We start from the raw sequence: 16,675 nt of genomic DNA on the forward strand, positions 1-16,675 counted from the left end.
GGCAACTGTGTGAAGATCTTGCGACTAAAGGAGACACTTCACCTTTGAGCTTTAATTAACGACTAGTAATAAGGCGACTGTCATGGTGTGACTCTTGACATCACTTGTATTATTTCACAACCATAACAATAGCTTATCAACAAGAAAAATCAGATACTGGAATGCAACCAGTTCCCCAAATGCTCAAGGGTGTTAACTGGTAAGAGAAATTTCAAAAATGTTTGACGCACTCACACTAACTTGTACTAATTACCACACCTACATAGAAATACCTTTTCAGAGCTGCTTTTCAGGGTAGCAAAGCCCTTTCCAAATATTAAAAATTAATATTGGACCTCGGGCGTTTAAAAGTGTGTGCAAATTTTAAAGGTAATCGTATTGTTTGTTGTTGCAAACCTATAGAGCTGGAAGGAACAAATTTCTCTCCTTCTAAAGGGCTATTCTGTACTTTTTATCTTTTCCCTCCTCTCTCATTGCAGGCATAGACATAGCAGGAAATCAAGGTAATTCAAAGAAATTTTTAAAAGGCAGTGGTGGACAGTAACTAAATACATTTACTGAAGTACTGTACTTCAGTATACATTTGAGGTACCTGTACTTTACTTGAGTGTTTTCTCTTCATGCCACTTTCTACTTCTACTCCACTACAATTTAAAGGGAGAAATTGTACTTTTTATTTCACTACGTTCATCTAACAGCTTTAGTGGTTACTTGACATATTAAGCTTTTTACACACAAAACATATGAAGAGTTTATAAAATATGATGTTTTGTTATAAATTAAACTCCCCAACAGTTTATACAAGTACAGCTGAAATGATTAATCGTTTGACAGAAAATTAATTGACAACTATTTTGATTGTTGAATAAATTTTTCATGTTAAAAAACATTTCTTTGATTTGCTGCTTTTTATTTTAATAATTTGAATGTAGTGTTAATAATGTTAAAGGTTGGACAAAACAAAGCATAATGAAGGTGTCACTTTGGGCTCTGGGTAACTGACGCCATCACTATCTTCAAAATTTTTATAAACAATCGCTCAATGGAGAAAATAATCAGCAGATGATTTTATAATGAAAATAATTATTAGTTGCAGTCTGATACAAAATAGTTGGATTAGAGTAATAATAATCTCATGATTTAACATTAGTATAACATTCACAAGGGAGATTTTCCTGATTATACTTACATAATTTTACTTAAGTAACATTTTCAATGCTGTAATTTTACTTGTAACAGAGTATTTTTTCAGTGAGGTATTAGTACTTTTACATAAATAAAGGATCTAAATACCTCGTCCACCACGGTGATGTATAGAATTGAAGTCAGACCATGTTGTCTAGGGGCTGATTAAAACATAATCTTGTGTGGTTGATCACAACCTATTGTGCAACAACATCCAGTACCAGCCCACATCTCAGTCTTCAGAACACCTGGTCATGAATAAAACATCATTTTTCTTGTCTCTCTGACTCTGCATCACTTACAGTTTGTTTGTTCTTGCGGTTGTGCTCTGCTTTGACCAGGGCACCAATCACAGCGAGCATCACGGTGATGGTGATGACGAGCACAGATGCCGTCTCAGCAATACACAGCTGGCTGTCCAGCGAGGCCAGGGAGCTCCCGGCTTGCTGAGCAGGAGCATGACAGACGATATCCTTGTAGTCGAACACGTGCAGTCGTCGAACATGCTGGATCTTGCTGAAGACGCGCTGGAGCTCACAGTCGCAGGTCCATGGGTTGGAGGACATCTGAAGGTGGGTGGTGGTGGTCTGGAGTTTCATGAAGGTCTTGAATCTGATGTGCACCATCTGATTTCCCTGGAGACCCAGCAGGGTCAGACTCCGCAAAGGAGCTAGGGCTTCCGGCTCTATCACTGAGATGTTGTTGTGGCTGAGCAGCAGCACCTCCAGGCTTTGCTGCCTGCTCAACAGGCCATCTTTAAGCACATTCAGCCGGTTTCCTTCCAGGTTGAGGAGGCTCAGTCGAACCAGGCTGCTGAAAGCCCTGACATCCATGGCCCGGATGCGGTTGTAACTGAGGTCCAGTTTCCTCAGGTTTTCAAACTCACTCAGTGAAGCAGAGTCCAAGTGCTGCAGCAGGTTGTGGTCCAGCCGGAGCTCCTGGAGGGAGGACAGACTCTGAGAGAAGGCCAGAGGGAGCCAACGCAGCTGGTTAAAACTCAGGTCCAGCCTCTCCAGAAACTGCAGTGATGACAGAGACTGAAAGGTGGAAATAGATCATAAAATGTGAAATAAGTACAAGTACAATTTGGAGGAACTTCCTTGAGTATTACTGTTTTATGTGATTTTATTCTCCCCTACATTTCAGGGGCGAATACCAGAATCAGAATTTGGTTTCCTGCCAAGTAGGTTTTTACTGCAAAGGAATCTTTTTGATGCATAATGGTCACAGAAACATTGTATGAGAAAAGAGAAAACAAATACTGCAAAAGTCAATTATCATGAGTATAACATAGAAATTTACAAAAAAATATTTAAAATGTATGTTTTCTATGTACGTTTGACTCCACTACATTTATTTCAATGTAAAGCTGAAAGATGTAATCAGTTTTCAGAAAAAATATTGTCATTAATAAAGCATTAGTGTGAAAGTTTTTCTCATTTTAGCTTCTCGATTGTGATGATTCGCTGCTTTTCTGTTTTTATATGTAATTTAAAAATAGGCTTCTCTATTTATTAAACAACGGCATTCACTGTAAACAGGTTGCACTTTCAATAATAATTCAAGTTACTCAGTTGTGTGTGTGTGTCAGGGGTAAACAAAGTATTCAGATCCTTTACCTAAGTAAAAGTACTAATATAACGTATATATATATAATGTAAAAATACAAGTAAAAGTCCTGCATTGAAGATGTTACCAAAGTAAAAGTATGTAAGTATAATTAGGATAATGTACTAAAGTTATTACGAGTACTCACTGCAGAAAGAAAAATGTCCCTTGACTGTTGTTACACTATTATATATTCGATTATTTTTATTATAATATTAATATAAAAACAGGATTTTACTGTTGTAATTGTTGAGGGGGAGCTCATTTTGAATTATTTTGAGTGCAACCATTAAATATTTTTACATGAAAGATCAAAGTTGTTGCCAGTTAATGTGACTGATAAAATACATAGTAATGTAACACTTACACAGGACAATTTTTGATATTTTAAGCACATTTAGCTCCAAATACGTGGAACTACAATACTTACAGAATACAGGATTTTTATATGTAACTGAGAATTTGCACTATATTATTACTTTTACTTAAATAATGAATCTAAATACTGCTCTAAAACAACGTAAACGCAGTTCTCATGTTTGGTACCTGTGGCTGCAGAGTTTGGATGCTGTTGTTGGACATCAGGAGGACCTTGAGAGACCACAGCCCTATGAAGGATCCGGTGCGTACCTCAGTCATCTTGTTCCCTCTCAAGTCCAGCAGCCAGGTGCCATGGGGGACACTGGGGGGTACCTGGACCAGACCACGAGACTGGCAATCCACCAGGTCGGAGGATTCGTAGCACAGGCAGTGGCTGGGACACAGCTGGAAGCCCAACACCGTGTTAAGAAGAATAGGCAGAGGCATCACGCTGAGCAGTGTGCAGCCACCGGCAGGCATCTTTTGTTTAGATCAGCGTGACATCATTCCTGCTGAAAGGCATGGTTACCCCCTTGTATGCTTCCCTCAGAGCAAAATACATGTAGAAACCAAAAGAACATGTTTCAATGGCACGATATTGATGTCATGTCAGTAAACTCCCTATGAGCAGACGTCAAATATTCCTGATTAAAAAGGGATTATGGTTTTAAACAGATAATCTCAAACACAACCATATCTGGGGAACAAACCTGGTCTGTTTTGGACCCTTTCCTAAAATAAGGATTTACACATCTGCTTCTGCATTTGGATACAAGGCTTCTTTTTTTAAGTTACTTATGTTCAGATTTCTGCATCACATTACGTAACATATGAATTTTTTGTAACTAAATCGTGTGAATCTTTTGTTTTCAAAACAATCAATTATTTCTAATAACAAAAGTGTTCACCATTAAAAATGTAAAAAAAAAAAAAAAATTAACTTCTAATACTGTAATTAATCAACCATTTTCTATGCAAAATTCTCTGGTAACAGCTTCTCAAATGTGTGTCCATGTTTTCCTTGACCTTGTTTTGAAAATAAATTTAATATTTTTTGGGTTTGTACTGTCAGACAAAACAAGAAATTACATTTAATCAACTTTAGCTTTGAGAAAATGCAATTTCACTATTTTGACATTTTACAGACAAAACAAATTAATCCAGAAAATAATCTCAAGATTAACTCAACGAAAATAATGAAATAAATACCTGAAATTGAGCTGTACTTCTACACAAAAGCATAGAAATCGCTCCTCTTCTTAAGTATTTTACACACAAGTCTAGCAGTATTCAGATAACTTTGGAAACTACATATTTTAATAAAAAGATTTCACACTGCTGATTTACTGTGGAGAGCGCAGAGGACAGCAGTAATCAAACAGCTTTAGAGAAACCAGAGGCTTAAGATATTTAAATAATTAATTGAAAATGTGTTGGCTTCAAGTCCCTGTAATTACATGGCTGCATTACAAGGCTACCAAACAATCCTTGAAAAAGAAACCCGAACACATTGTCCATAAAAACCTCATCTGCTCAAAACTGAGGACGATGTGGCACCTTGGAGTTACGACAACTGTGATGGTCACATGTCGAGTTTTCAAGCAAACCACAAATATGCAAGCTTCGTATTCTAACCATTGAATGTGTCCCATAGCTGACACATTTTCAGTGATACCGATTATTAAAACCAAGAAAGTGATCGCATAATCTGTTTATGAAAGAGCTCTTCAAAAAGTGGTGGAAAATTACAGTATTACAGTCAGAATTTTTGTTACTTTTATTTTAGAAAATGTCCTTTAAAGTGTGGCGTTTCAAGTCACATTTTGTTTAAAATACAGAAAATACAGACAGTAGAACATGGATACAGCAAAAAAGGAAACAATGACAGAAAATAAAGCTAACAAGCCTTTCTGACTGCTCTAGTTTTCTCTTTTTGAAATGGAACTGAAGGCAAAGGAAGGAGGGTGGAAAAAGAAAAGGTTTCAGGGACAGGGGGGAGGAGTGGGGCAGAATGAGACAAGTTAGTTAAGGAAACTATGGTTGCTTTATGGTTCATGTTTAAATTATTCTTTATAAAGTCTAATTTAAGATTTAATCTTTCCTCTTTCTTTTTTGTCTTTTTCATTTAATGGTATTTTGATCTTCTGGATCCAGGGCCCTCAGCGCTCCTCCTTGTGGTCTCAGACTGAGGACAAGGAATGCCGACTTAAGTCTGGCAGTGGGAACAAAACCACCCGCGTCGCCTTCCCCGGTCGACCCACACTGCCAACTCAAGAAGATAAAGTGGAGTCCTTCTGTGTTTGCTGTGCTTGTGAACGTTGCACGGACTTCTGACTTTCCACGTCTCTAAAATGTTTCTCAACCTGCAACGATGAAAAAACAACATTAATGAACAATATGGACACCAATTCTGTGACAACCAACCCTAAAACATATTTCTCTAAACAAGGAGCACTTTAGGAGCCCATTAAACTTTGATGCCAAATTTGAGTGTCGTGTTGTCATTTCACACAGCGCACCACAGATAACAGTGAAGCAGGCCATGACGTTTTACAAATCTTGTATCAAAATAATCATAACAATCACAGTGGTATATAAAATACAGCTATGTAGTAACTGTCTGAATATTCTCAGTCTCCCAGTTCATAGTTATCCAAGGAAGGTTAAAAATCAAGGGCAACTGGACTTTGTTAAAGATACCTGAAGATGTTTCACCTAACATCCGAGAGGTTTCTTCAGTGTCACCAGAACTGAAGGAGGTGAGAAAGCAAGCTTGAACTTTTCTCTCTAGGCCCCTTCTTTCATTCACAACTACTTCTGACACTTTATTTGTAGTACAACACTGAATACCTTCCAGGAAAGGGTCTCAAATGTGCAGTATGATGTACGATTATTCTGCCACGTAGAGCTCAAAAAATTATTTGATTAGTCAATAAACAGCAAATTGGTTGACAACTATTTTAATGGTCGATTCATGTTTAATATTTTTCAAGCAAAAATGCCAAACATTCGCTGGTTCCAGCTTCCCAAATGTGAGTTGTATTTAACTGTTAAATTAAATATATCTTTGGATTTTGGACTGTCAGGATGGAAAAAAAAATAAAAAACCTTGGGCTCTGAGAAATATGATCGGCATTACATAGACAACTAATGAAAGATAATATAATCTGCAAACTGATACATAGTGAAAATACTCATTACTTTTATCTGTAAAGCCTGCAACTATGTATTATTGGTGAAATATTGTATAGATATAAAGCATACTTACTATTTTGCGTACATGACTTAAAGCGCTTCCCTCTTTGCCTTTGCAGTTCTCAACCTGGTAAGGCGGTGAGATTACGACGTCGTCCATCACAATAATGTTCTTCTCCTGCCATTTACAGTCTTTGATGCTGCAAACAAAAAATTAAGATCATCTTATCTGCGGCTGTTTGAAGAAACAATGTAACAACAGGAATGATATTCTTACTAGCCCTCCCCACACATATTTATCTCCATTCTCAGCAAAATATTTCATTCACTTGGTTATGACTTCCTGCTGTCCAAACACAGTATATGACCATTTCTTTATCATATATGTTGCATAGATGGATATGGCTGCTGAACTGCTAAAGTTAATTGATCAGTATATTTGTCATGTGGGGTGTAACTGTGTGAAAGTGAAACAAATTTTTGAGACCTGGAACACAAAATAGGATTTTCAATGACTCTTCAATATCTGACTGGTTAAACAGGAAAACTATGTAGAGTACAGAATGATTATGACCACAAATCACAAAAGGAAATAGGATTAATTTATTCATGGCGTGACCCATGGCTGAAGTTGCATCGGTCCCACAAGGTAGGGAAACACCCATACAGGTGTCCAGTAACAGTCTCAGATGGGGCTAAAATAGTGTCTGATCGGATATCTGAGACTAAAATCTGACACAAAGCAAGTTTTTCCCCCGGACAGCCACGGGAGATATGAAGGAAATTCTCTGAATGTTTGGTCATCTCAAGATCAGCAAAATATTCATGCACTTTGTTTGAAAGTTTACATCGAGATCAAATAAAAACAGTTTTTTCTAGTGCTGATCCCAAATAGTCGATGCTTCGATGGGCTGAGCCTGATTCGACTGTCAATCTCACAGCGGCGTTATGTAACGAGGATCATATGGGGGTGCTTAACGTCTGATAGAACTACCAGTTTTCACCCAGTAAGTTAATATGCAGCCTATTAGAATTTACATTTCAACATATAATGCTTTAAATAACAATAATATGAAAACAAAGAAGCATTTAATAAATGTTTTTAAAGTGCGTGAATAAATCCAAATTGTAACCCTAACCCTTAAGGAAGAGGGGTCAGTGCGCATGTGTCGGCATTGCGTGTGTCTGTGTGTATATGGTGGCAGAGGAGCCCCAACTTCGCCGGTGTATTGCCGAGTTGTCCGCACCTCGCAGGACGTTCTGCTCATTTATCACCATTGATGAACCCTACAAAGAATATTAGATTTCTTTCTTCAAATAGACCCGCGAGGAAGCGTGACATGTTGCAGAACTCGGCACAAGACCAGTGAATGGCAGGCGAACAGAGAGAAAATGCTCGATAAGCCTCGGTTTAGCTGTAAATGTACAGTTTAAGTCACACCCCCCTCGTCCCTCGTGTAATTCTTTATCTCTCTATTGAACCGGCCTGGAATCAGCTCTAGTCCGTCAAAACTGGACACCGCTGTGTGATATTCTAACTGGATTGACAGAGCTACAAACCAGTTACAGTTATAGCCTAGTTTCCACTGCCACACTCAAAACATGCTGGTGCTTACTTACAAATCAAAAATTATTTTAATGCAATAAAATACTTATCCAGGCAGAGGGGAAATAACTGTACTGTGAGTTTTGGCAGATTAAAGGAGGCCAATCTGCCTCAAAGCACAATTTGTCACTGTCAAACATGTGGGGAATGACTTCTCAGAATATGCATTTTAATTCCCCCCTACAATATATTTTCACCTTTTTGTTGTTGTCCACAAGTTTTATTTTAAATTTTTGTTTAGACTTTGTTGTAGTCTTGGGCTGAGGTGAGGTAAAGGTCTTTACGAGCCAACTCGGAACCAGAGTCAAGCCTTGTTTGTGTTATTTTCAGTCTAATGGGAGTATTGTCCCGCTCTATTGCCATGGGACTCAATTAGCATCAATCGTATTGCATACTGCAAGAATAAAATATATTTTTTGAGGCAGACAGTGAGTCTTAACTGTGAAGTACAAAAGAAAGTTCACTCCTTTTGATGGCAGCTGCTTGTTGTGGCACATCAAGCTGCTGCCAGTGTTGGTGTCCGGTTCGACTGTATTTTGGATCATGTCTAAATATTCTTGTGTCCATTTCAAACTGTATCGGACTTCCCCTGGGTCCCTTTCAGGAATAAAAATGTCGCGTTCAGGTAATTTCGGATTGGCTTGTGACAACTTTAAAAAAAAGCAGAGGAAAGTCTGCATAAGTTACTTGAATATCAGCATCATTTCATCTGCTAACAAAAGACTATGTGCTTCCAACTGTCTGACACACATGTACTGATACTTTTAAACTTCCTTGTAGAAGACTGAGTAGAGTTAGCAAATACCTCCTCCTCACTGTTGACCATATAATAATACAAAGTTCTTACGTTTTGTGAATAGTCTGGAATAGCTGTTGGCCTTCCACAGAAACCCCAGCACTGATTGCATAGGCTTGGGACAGTTTGTCCTCTTTTTCTGTCCGTGCTCGATTGGCAAGCTGTGAAGATTTGAACAAAAAGTCATTGTTAACATCAAACATTCAGACAGCTTTGAACAGCTTCTTATTTGCATTAAGAACATGTCAGGACAGTTTCATGTTTTGGTTAATGATTCAAGCACATCTTCCTCTCAATGTTTTGCTCCATAGGAGACTCCAGAAATAGAATTTCTCACATTTTCTAAATATTATTTGCAGACTTGGAATTTTTTTTACTTTAAAGCTGCTAAAAATTGCCAGAATGCACCACTAGTTTTGGTCTCTGTGAGGTGAGACTGTCTCATTTGTATGAAGAGTTTCAAGCTCAGCGTGGCCTTCAGATTCTGGAAGGACCCGCCTTCGTGGGCCACATGTTTCTGGGGGATCCAGCCCCTTAACTGGGTCAAAGCTCAGACCAAACAATGAGCTTTTGGTTACACTCACTTACAGTATACAACTTTTGACTTATTAATCAGACAAAAACAACATTGATGGACTTACCTTGCTAACATTCAGTGATGCTAGTGGGGGTGGAGTCTCAGTGCGGTCATTTATTATGTCCACATCAGAAACATAGGCTAAGTTGATCAGGATGACGTCGTTGAGGTTTGGCTTACCGCTGGAGGAAGCACATTCTTTGAAAAAGCTCAAGTCAAGGCACACAACTTCATGAAAACGCACCACAACAAATACTGACTATAGAAATCTGACCCCTGATGAACTTGAACACCATCAGTAAGAATGAACAGAGAAGCTTATGATACAGAGCACACTGGCTGACTAACACGGACGGTGAAAGGTGGTGCCAGTTACAGCATGAGCCCACCAAAGGCAGTGCTGCCACCTATAGTAATAGATGGATGAATGAAGTCTTGTTAGAAGTGTGTTAAAAGGATATACAGCGTTTGCACATACATACAGCAGTAAAGTGTTCACTTTCAGTGATTTTGAATGACTTTCTGTACTGAAACGTCAACTAAATTAATTTTCTTTTGAGTAAATTACTTAACCGCAGCGTGACTTATTTTAAGTACCTGATAAAAAAAATAACTAAACCAGAGGAATCTGATCTTCAAGCACGCTCGATTGAAGTCCTTGATTTTCCCCAGGAAGAACATTTTGAGTGGTAAAATTATGAAGGAATGTACAGAAACATTACAAAATGTAACAGGAAATGCTTGTGAGTGTATCTTCTCATAAATCTGTGGCTTTCAGAATCCCTGACCAACCAGAGCATCAACCCCACTTACCCTGTCAGTAAAACAGGCCTGACTAATCAGACTTGTCAGTGTGGTTCTGATGCAAAACATCATCATTTGGGAAAAATTTGAAGTGTGAAACAATTACTGAATATACAACATTTACAGATTACCTATCGATGGAGCAAGACAGGACACAGTTAACAAACAACATATTTATGTTAAGTGAACACCAAGGACACTGCCGAGAGTCCAATTGTGTGTACACAAGAAACACAAGTTTGTCATGGCCAGCCACGGTTGTTTACTTTTGGTTTCATGCATCCTGTAGCAGTTGGAGGTCGGGAAATTTTAAATATAACCTAATTCCGACATCCGAATTTGACTGGAAGGCAGTATAAAAACCTGAAAAAGAACGCTTCATGTAAATGTCCAGGCTTTTCTAACACACTGCCTGACTCAAAATGCTTTCCTGAAATACACTATTGTAGCTTCAGTTTATTTTGGAGGGTACATCAGTGTCAAACCGTTCAAACTAAATATTAAGGCCTGTGATACCAACTGTCAAACCTCCACATTGTATTAACTTCACTCTTTTGGTGTCACCCCACAGCTTGGCCGCGTTGACGTTAACTAAATCTTTAGACTTAGGTTAGTGTAAGTCATGGGGTGACCCAGCTTGCCATTGAATGGGTGTAGACACCGGCATGCTAGCGCTGGTTGTAATGAACTCATGATGCCTGTGTCACCTGAATCCTGGAGATTAAACAGAACTGTAGGATAAACGATCCCATAATCACCCAACATTTACAATGCCATCCGAATCGGGTGAGAGAGAGGATGAAGCCCAGCTGATTAAGCTTGGCAATGCTAATACCTTTATTTGAGCTAGCAGCAGCGGCAGTGTGGGGTTTGACCGAGAGTTAGCATGTTAGCCGAGCTAACAGCAACTTGATTGTAGCGTGGAAGCGTACTCGGTATCCATTCATCACTAGCTTTTTGGAAAAACAGCTAGCATCACCGAGTAATGGCTTCACAACCCATGTGGGGGTACATTTTTGTAAGTTACACACGCTACAGCGAGCTGCGCTGGACGTCAGTTAGCTTGCTAACTAGCAACGGTTGGTGCCTGTTGAGAGCACACAGCCATGATGCCTTACTAGGATCCGTTGCCAGATAGTGATCCATGTTGAGGTCTGGCAATACAATGAGTGGATTCAAAACACATGCACTCCCTAGCAGATAATGTAAAGCCATGAAACGACCCTGCGCCATCAACAGGGTCATCAACATTTGAGGGATGGATGGCAACTATCTCGCAAATGAAAATATTTAAAACGGACAAAGATGTGTAACTCAGCTACCACCAATTACGCCTGCGCGGATCACTATTTGACATATTTTCGGTTACCCTACAGGCCCCTTGCAGCCAGGCAGGCCAGCTAATCGCCCGCCACTCGACACAAACAAAAGGATACTCAGAGTTAACATCTTGGACTGGTAGTCAAACGCGACCACTTCTCCTTGCAGACGTTGGCCCAAGCAGGTGAGGCAAGAGACATGGCTCCCGACGCTGAAATACTCCCCCGGTCCAGGAGCCGCCATCTTCTCCGCCAGGAAACCGGAGCGCCTGCCTTACGTAAAACGACGCGACGTCGTATTGAGACGGAACTTGGGCGTGTCAAAGTACGTCGTTGCGTTATGGTCATTTATTTAAATAAAATCCATTATATTTACCATTTAATTACACGTTATATCATTAAATAGTCTGTTTAGTGATTTGATTGTAGATTAAATGGAAATATAATTTAATTCATCAAAGAAAGTTGTGGGTTTGTCTCGCTTTCAACCCTTTTAGATTGTCAACGGTTTCAACCGCTTTTTATTTAAAGTGCTCCCCCAACCGGAGAGATGACGGTACTGCAACCTCTGCTGCAGCACATCCTGAAGTACAAACGAATCAAGATCAATGCTTTTTGATTTATATCTTTATCGAAATATATGAGAGGACGTAAGAATGGAGGCCGTTTACACCCAGGGCATCTGGATGGCAGAAAGTCTCCAGCAGAGGACGATAAGTCAAGAAAAAATGTGGCTAGTTGTCACACATATCGGAGATCCCAAAGCATCCTTCCTGCTCGTCTTTCCTTTCACATATTTCATCAGCCAACGAGCTGGAGTAGCTGTGCTTTGGGTAACAGCTATATCGGAGTGGTTAAACTTGGTGTTTAAATGGTAAGGCTACAAGAAGCAGCAGTCTTTTTTTTTAAGTTAGTCAGTTTTAAACAAGGTTTTAATGTGTAACTTTAGCGTGTCAGTTAACATTACTCTTCGTTAACGTTTATGTCTAACATGTTAGTATGAAGCTAAACGTCCTGTTGACGTTCAAATCAATGTCAGGTAGATACAAAGACAACTGAACTGTAATGTTTGGTTTTCATTTTGTATTCTCAACCAGGAAACAAACACTTTTCATTTCATTCTGTTGACGTCGCAGCTTCCGGGGTCCGTGTGCACAGTCCGATGTGAAACAACTAGCAACGGAACCTTTCATATAGAGTACAATCTAGTAGAACTGCGACGATTAGTCCCTTAATCGATTAGTTGTCCGCTGTTAAATTAATCACCAACTACTTTGAAAATTGATTAATCACTTTTGAATCCTTTTTTAAAAATTCTCTGATTTCAGCTTCCAAATGTGAATATTTCCTGGTTTCTTTACTTTTCTATAACAGTAAATTGACACCCCATTTAACCTGGTATTAAAATACGATCTGTATACAGACTCTGTATCTGAATCTGTTGTGGGGTTGTGGACAAAACAAGACATTTGAGGACATCACCTTGGGCTTTGGGAAACACTGATTTTTAACAATTTTCTGGACCTAACAACTAAGTGATTAATTGAATAATCGACAGATTAACTAGATAATAAAAATAATTGTTAGTAGCAGCCCTACAATCTTGTACTGTAGTGATTAGTAGAGAGTGGTCAGAAAGGAAACTCGATAACACTTTTACTTTTCACAACAGCATCATAAATGATTAACATATTTGTACAGATTGATCCATGGACCCAACTAAGGAGGTATGCTAAAATAATACCCAGTAATGTTAGGTTATCTACACACACACCATAACTCATTAGTCTACCCAATAGACGAGGCTAAAACTAAAACATTGCTGCTCAAATGCAGTTTTAAAAACACTAAAAGACTGATATTTTTCATGGAAACATTACATTAAATCTTCAGAAGGAGTAAAAGTTTACCTTTTTGTTGAACACAAGTGCATTTGGGAGTAGATTGAAACAAGGTTGCTAATAAATTTGCAGAAAGAGATTTTAAGAATTGGGACTAATCATTTCTAAAACAAATTATTTTGGTAGAACTGAATCAAAACAATTTATACACCATGAAATATTGAAATATATGGGATAAAAATAATAAGGTTAGGGGATATTATAGGTTTAGAATTTATAAAAGGTTGGTGTGCAAAGAAAATGTAATTTTCTCTAAATTAAGTAGAGGATGTGCAGAACTTATTGCAACATTCATATACAAGAAAGTATCAGATAAATGTGAGTTTGTAACTGCTGATAAGGTGCTAATAGGATGCAAAAAGGTCAGTGTAGAAAGAGACACACTTAAGGATAGGGTAGTAGAAATTGAGTATTTAATGATTGTGATGAAAATACAGAAATGTTAATTTTATACAATATGTCGTGAATTTGATTTTTCCCAGGATGCTGTTTGGGGAAAGGCCATTCTGGTGGATAGGTGAATCACGTCTGTTCGTCAACAAGCAACCCAACGTTCAGCAATTTTCCTCCACCTGTGAAACTGGCCCAGGTGAGAAGTCCTCCAAGAAAAATATAGCACGTAATAGTCATTGACAGTACATGTGATTCATGGCACAGCCAGAGCTCTAAAGCTGGCGTCTGTCTCTCAGGCAGTCCGTCGGGACATGCGATGGTGACGGCAGCAGCCTGGTGGGTCGTGGTGTCCTCACTGGGGTCATTTCTGTACTCACGTACTCACAGGTATTTAAAGTATACACATATGCTGTCTTGACTTTAAAAATTCAAAGATAAAAAATTGGCAGATATCAGAGCTATTTTAAATGAATCTGTCTCTCTGTGTCTCCAGCATGGTGTTATCAGCTACTCCTACCTGTTCTATGTCCTAATGCTGGGGGCAGTTGGAATCTCCAGGATCTTTATCCTTGCCCACTTCCCTCACCAGGTCATTGCTGGCTCCATTACAGGTCTGAATACAGTTCCATGCACAAGCTGAAACATTTAGAATGGGTAGGGTATCTCAGTATATGTGTATCGTAATGTAATTCTGGAAAATCAAGTCTTGGTTGTTCTTGGCTAATCCATTCAATTAAAAACCTGACAAGTGCTTCTTCACACTGATGCAAAAATCATATGAATCTTAAAATTATCATAAAACCTCTGGCTCGTTGATTTGCAACAATTCCCACTGTAGCCTAATACACTCAGAGATGTTAAGCATAGTATGGGAAAATCTCTTATAGGTGAAAAAATCTATATTGCCTCATGGAATTATTATCATATCATGGAGATTATCTGTGTTAGCAGTAAAGTTGCATTTCTTTTGTACCTGATGTTATAGAAGAGGCTGAGCGAGAACATGCAGTGTATTTTTTAAATTTGAACTTATTGATTTGTTCTTGTCAGGTTTCATTCTGGGGATTTTCTGGGCCGCAGAGTACCAGAAGGCCGCCCCCTGCTGTTCTTCTTTAGCTTCAGCATGGGTCTGCTGCTCAGTACTCTAATACTGCATGCTGGACTGCAGCAGCTGGGAATCGACCTCTCCTGGTGAGCCTTTTTATTATTTTTATGTGTATTGATGAGTCTGTGCAATGCATAATAAGCTCTGTGAGGTGAAGTTGTCGATTTTTCTTTCCCAGACTAGATATTCTATCTATCCCACAGGTCTGTTGCTTTGGCTAAGAAATGGTGCAGCCACGCTGAGTGGATTCGTTTGGATACAGCCCCATTCTCGTCTCTGACTCGAGACTGCGGGGCCCTTCTGGGTTTGGGGCTGGCCCAGTACTGGAAGCCTGGCGGATGGTCTCTGCCTTGGCTCCACGGGCTTTGTCTCTGGCCATTTCCTCCATGGGACTGTACCACGTCAATCGTCTGCCGCTCCCGGTCCGACCACAAGGCCTCTTCTATAGCCTGTTCTTTGTTAAATTTGTCATAGTGCCCCAGATTGTCATGGTACTTGTGCCTGGACTGGTTTACCTTTTCACACGCAAAAAGAGGAAGGACTAGAAACCATTTTCTCTCCACATTAGGTGTCTTTCACACCTCCAAGGGCGATAGCTTCCTCCTCAGTTTCTGTAAACATTTTAAATGTCTATTTAATGTATTTCATGTGTACTCTTGTGGATAAAGGCTATTGTTAGTCACTGCACATAGATTTTTGTCAAGTCAGTCAGTGACTTCATGTGTTTTTTCCCCCAATGAGCTTACATGGGCCATAAATGTAAGGATTGATTTTTAATTTACTGAACACTTGCAGTAAATTAAAATGTGTACATAGAATAGTACATGTTTTTTGCGGGGGAGATAGGCACTTTTGAGGTATTGCAAATCAGAAACTATCATTTGTGTTTTGAAATGTTGCCTGAGAAAGGATGTTAAAAAAACCCATTGTGCTCTGTCGGATCATTTGTAATCACTCCGTTAGCAACGTTTCAGCCCTGGTAAAAGATAAATGAGCTCTTTTTTCCAGTCAAGAATTTTTGATCCTATCATCAAGACTTTCTGTTGTGCAAAAACATTGCTTTTGTGTATGTTACACAAGAAAGGTTCGAAAGAACACTCCACTAATTTAGCATTTCACTCGTGTAACATTGTCGGACTCACAGAGAGACCGTATTTTTTTTATTCCACCTATTCTCCTTGTCAAAACCTGGCACCTAAATTACCCACAATGCAAAACACCTACCAACTGTTCGGTTTGGAGATTCAGGTGTGTTATGCTAATAGCAGCTAATTTACTGTAGCCTCAAGCAAAGAAGAGGAGCGGGCTATAGACTTCTCCACACCCCCAGATAATTTTCATTTTCAAACTTGTAGTCTTCAGCCCCCTTCACAGACTGAACTTGAAGCATTTTATCTTTTAGAGCCACAAAAGGCATTATACAACGTTTTGCACTTATGCAGTAGTATTACCCCTATAAATAGACTTTGATGTGTGAAATGGTTGGAGTTCACCTTTAAAATGGCACAACATGAGCAGTAACAATCTGTGTAAAATTCAACAAAGAAACATAAAAGCACTTTCTTCTGGTTGAACTAGTGCTCATACTTGGGTTAAACGGTCAACAGGCGTATGTCGATGTAAGTTATATGAACACAATATAATGAAATCCAACATAACACCATTAATAGCTTTACAAATGTAGTAATTTTGGGAGCATTATATTGTACAGAAGTTTGTTACTGTGGACACACTGGTGTTATCTAAAATAACCAAATTCAAAAATGACATTTGTATGTTATATTTAAAAAAATCTTTAAAATAAATGACTGACATGCAGGGTGTGT

At 38.9% G+C, this 16,675-nt stretch overlaps 3 protein-coding genes across 4 annotated transcripts; 1 reads left to right on the top strand and 2 right to left on the bottom strand.

Annotated features, from left to right (window-relative positions):
• Positions 1-296: 296 nt before the first annotated feature.
• LOC119916535 (slit homolog 3 protein) lies at positions 297-3,633 on the bottom strand. Its single transcript, XM_038736574.1, has 2 exons — positions 3,340-3,633; positions 297-2,234 (listed from the first exon to the last, which is right to left on the bottom strand). The coding sequence occupies exons 1-2, from the start codon at positions 3,631-3,633 to the stop codon at positions 1,452-1,454; spliced, it is 1,077 nt and encodes a 358-aa protein (XP_038592502.1). The 3' UTR covers positions 297-1,451.
• A 1,273-nt stretch (positions 3,634-4,906) lies between these two features.
• lsm12b (LSM12 homolog b) lies at positions 4,907-11,725 on the bottom strand. Of its 2 annotated transcripts, XM_038734914.1 has the most exons (6): positions 11,568-11,725; positions 9,392-9,525; positions 8,802-8,911; positions 6,422-6,548; positions 5,854-5,903; positions 4,907-5,516 (listed from the first exon to the last, which is right to left on the bottom strand). In XM_038734914.1, the coding sequence occupies exons 1-5, from the start codon at positions 11,692-11,694 to the stop codon at positions 5,895-5,897; spliced, it is 507 nt and encodes a 168-aa protein (XP_038590842.1). In that variant the 5' UTR covers positions 11,695-11,725; the 3' UTR covers positions 4,907-5,516; positions 5,854-5,894. The 2 variants fall into 2 exon arrangements, with proteins under 2 accessions (XP_038590842.1, XP_038590841.1); XM_038734913.1 differs by lacking the exon at positions 5,854-5,903.
• A 47-nt stretch (positions 11,726-11,772) lies between these two features.
• Positions 11,773-16,613, top strand: g6pc3 (glucose-6-phosphatase catalytic subunit 3). Its single transcript, XM_038734911.1, is given in 9 exon segments — positions 11,773-12,324; positions 13,834-13,940; positions 14,041-14,131; positions 14,238-14,254; positions 14,257-14,355; positions 14,795-14,809; positions 14,812-14,935; positions 15,053-15,201; positions 15,204-16,613. Coding segments are annotated over 9 exon segments (1,011 nt in total). The 5' UTR covers positions 11,773-12,106; the 3' UTR covers positions 15,395-16,613.
• Positions 16,614-16,675: the final 62 nt, after the last annotated feature.

This window comes from Micropterus salmoides, unplaced genomic scaffold (genome assembly GCF_014851395.1).
Source record: "Micropterus salmoides isolate LMB-PRFRI ecotype aquatic unplaced genomic scaffold, ASM1485139v1 Ms_hic_scaffold_21, whole genome shotgun sequence".
In the NCBI taxonomy this organism is placed as follows: domain Eukaryota; kingdom Metazoa; phylum Chordata; class Actinopteri; order Centrarchiformes; family Centrarchidae; genus Micropterus; species Micropterus salmoides.

Coding starts and splice junctions, on each gene's coding strand:
- LOC119916535 (XM_038736574.1), bottom strand. CDS start 3,633: ATGCCTGCCGGTGGCTGCACACTGCTCAGCGTGATGCCTCTGCCTATT. Junction 2,235..3,339: donor TCCAAACTCTGCAGCCACAG/GTACCAAACATG, acceptor TTATGATCTATT/TCCACCTTTCAGTCTCTGTC.
- lsm12b (XM_038734913.1), bottom strand. CDS start 11,694: ATGGCGGCTCCTGGACCGGGGGAGTATTTCAGCGTCGGGAGCCATGTC. Junction 9,526..11,567: donor GTCCAAGATGTTAACTCTGA/GTATCCTTTTGT, acceptor GCTTTTTCAAAG/AATGTGCTTCCTCCAGCGGT. Junction 5,517..6,421: donor TAAGTCATGTACGCAAAATA/GTAAGTATGCTT, acceptor TCATCGTTGCAG/GTTGAGAAACATTTTAGAGA.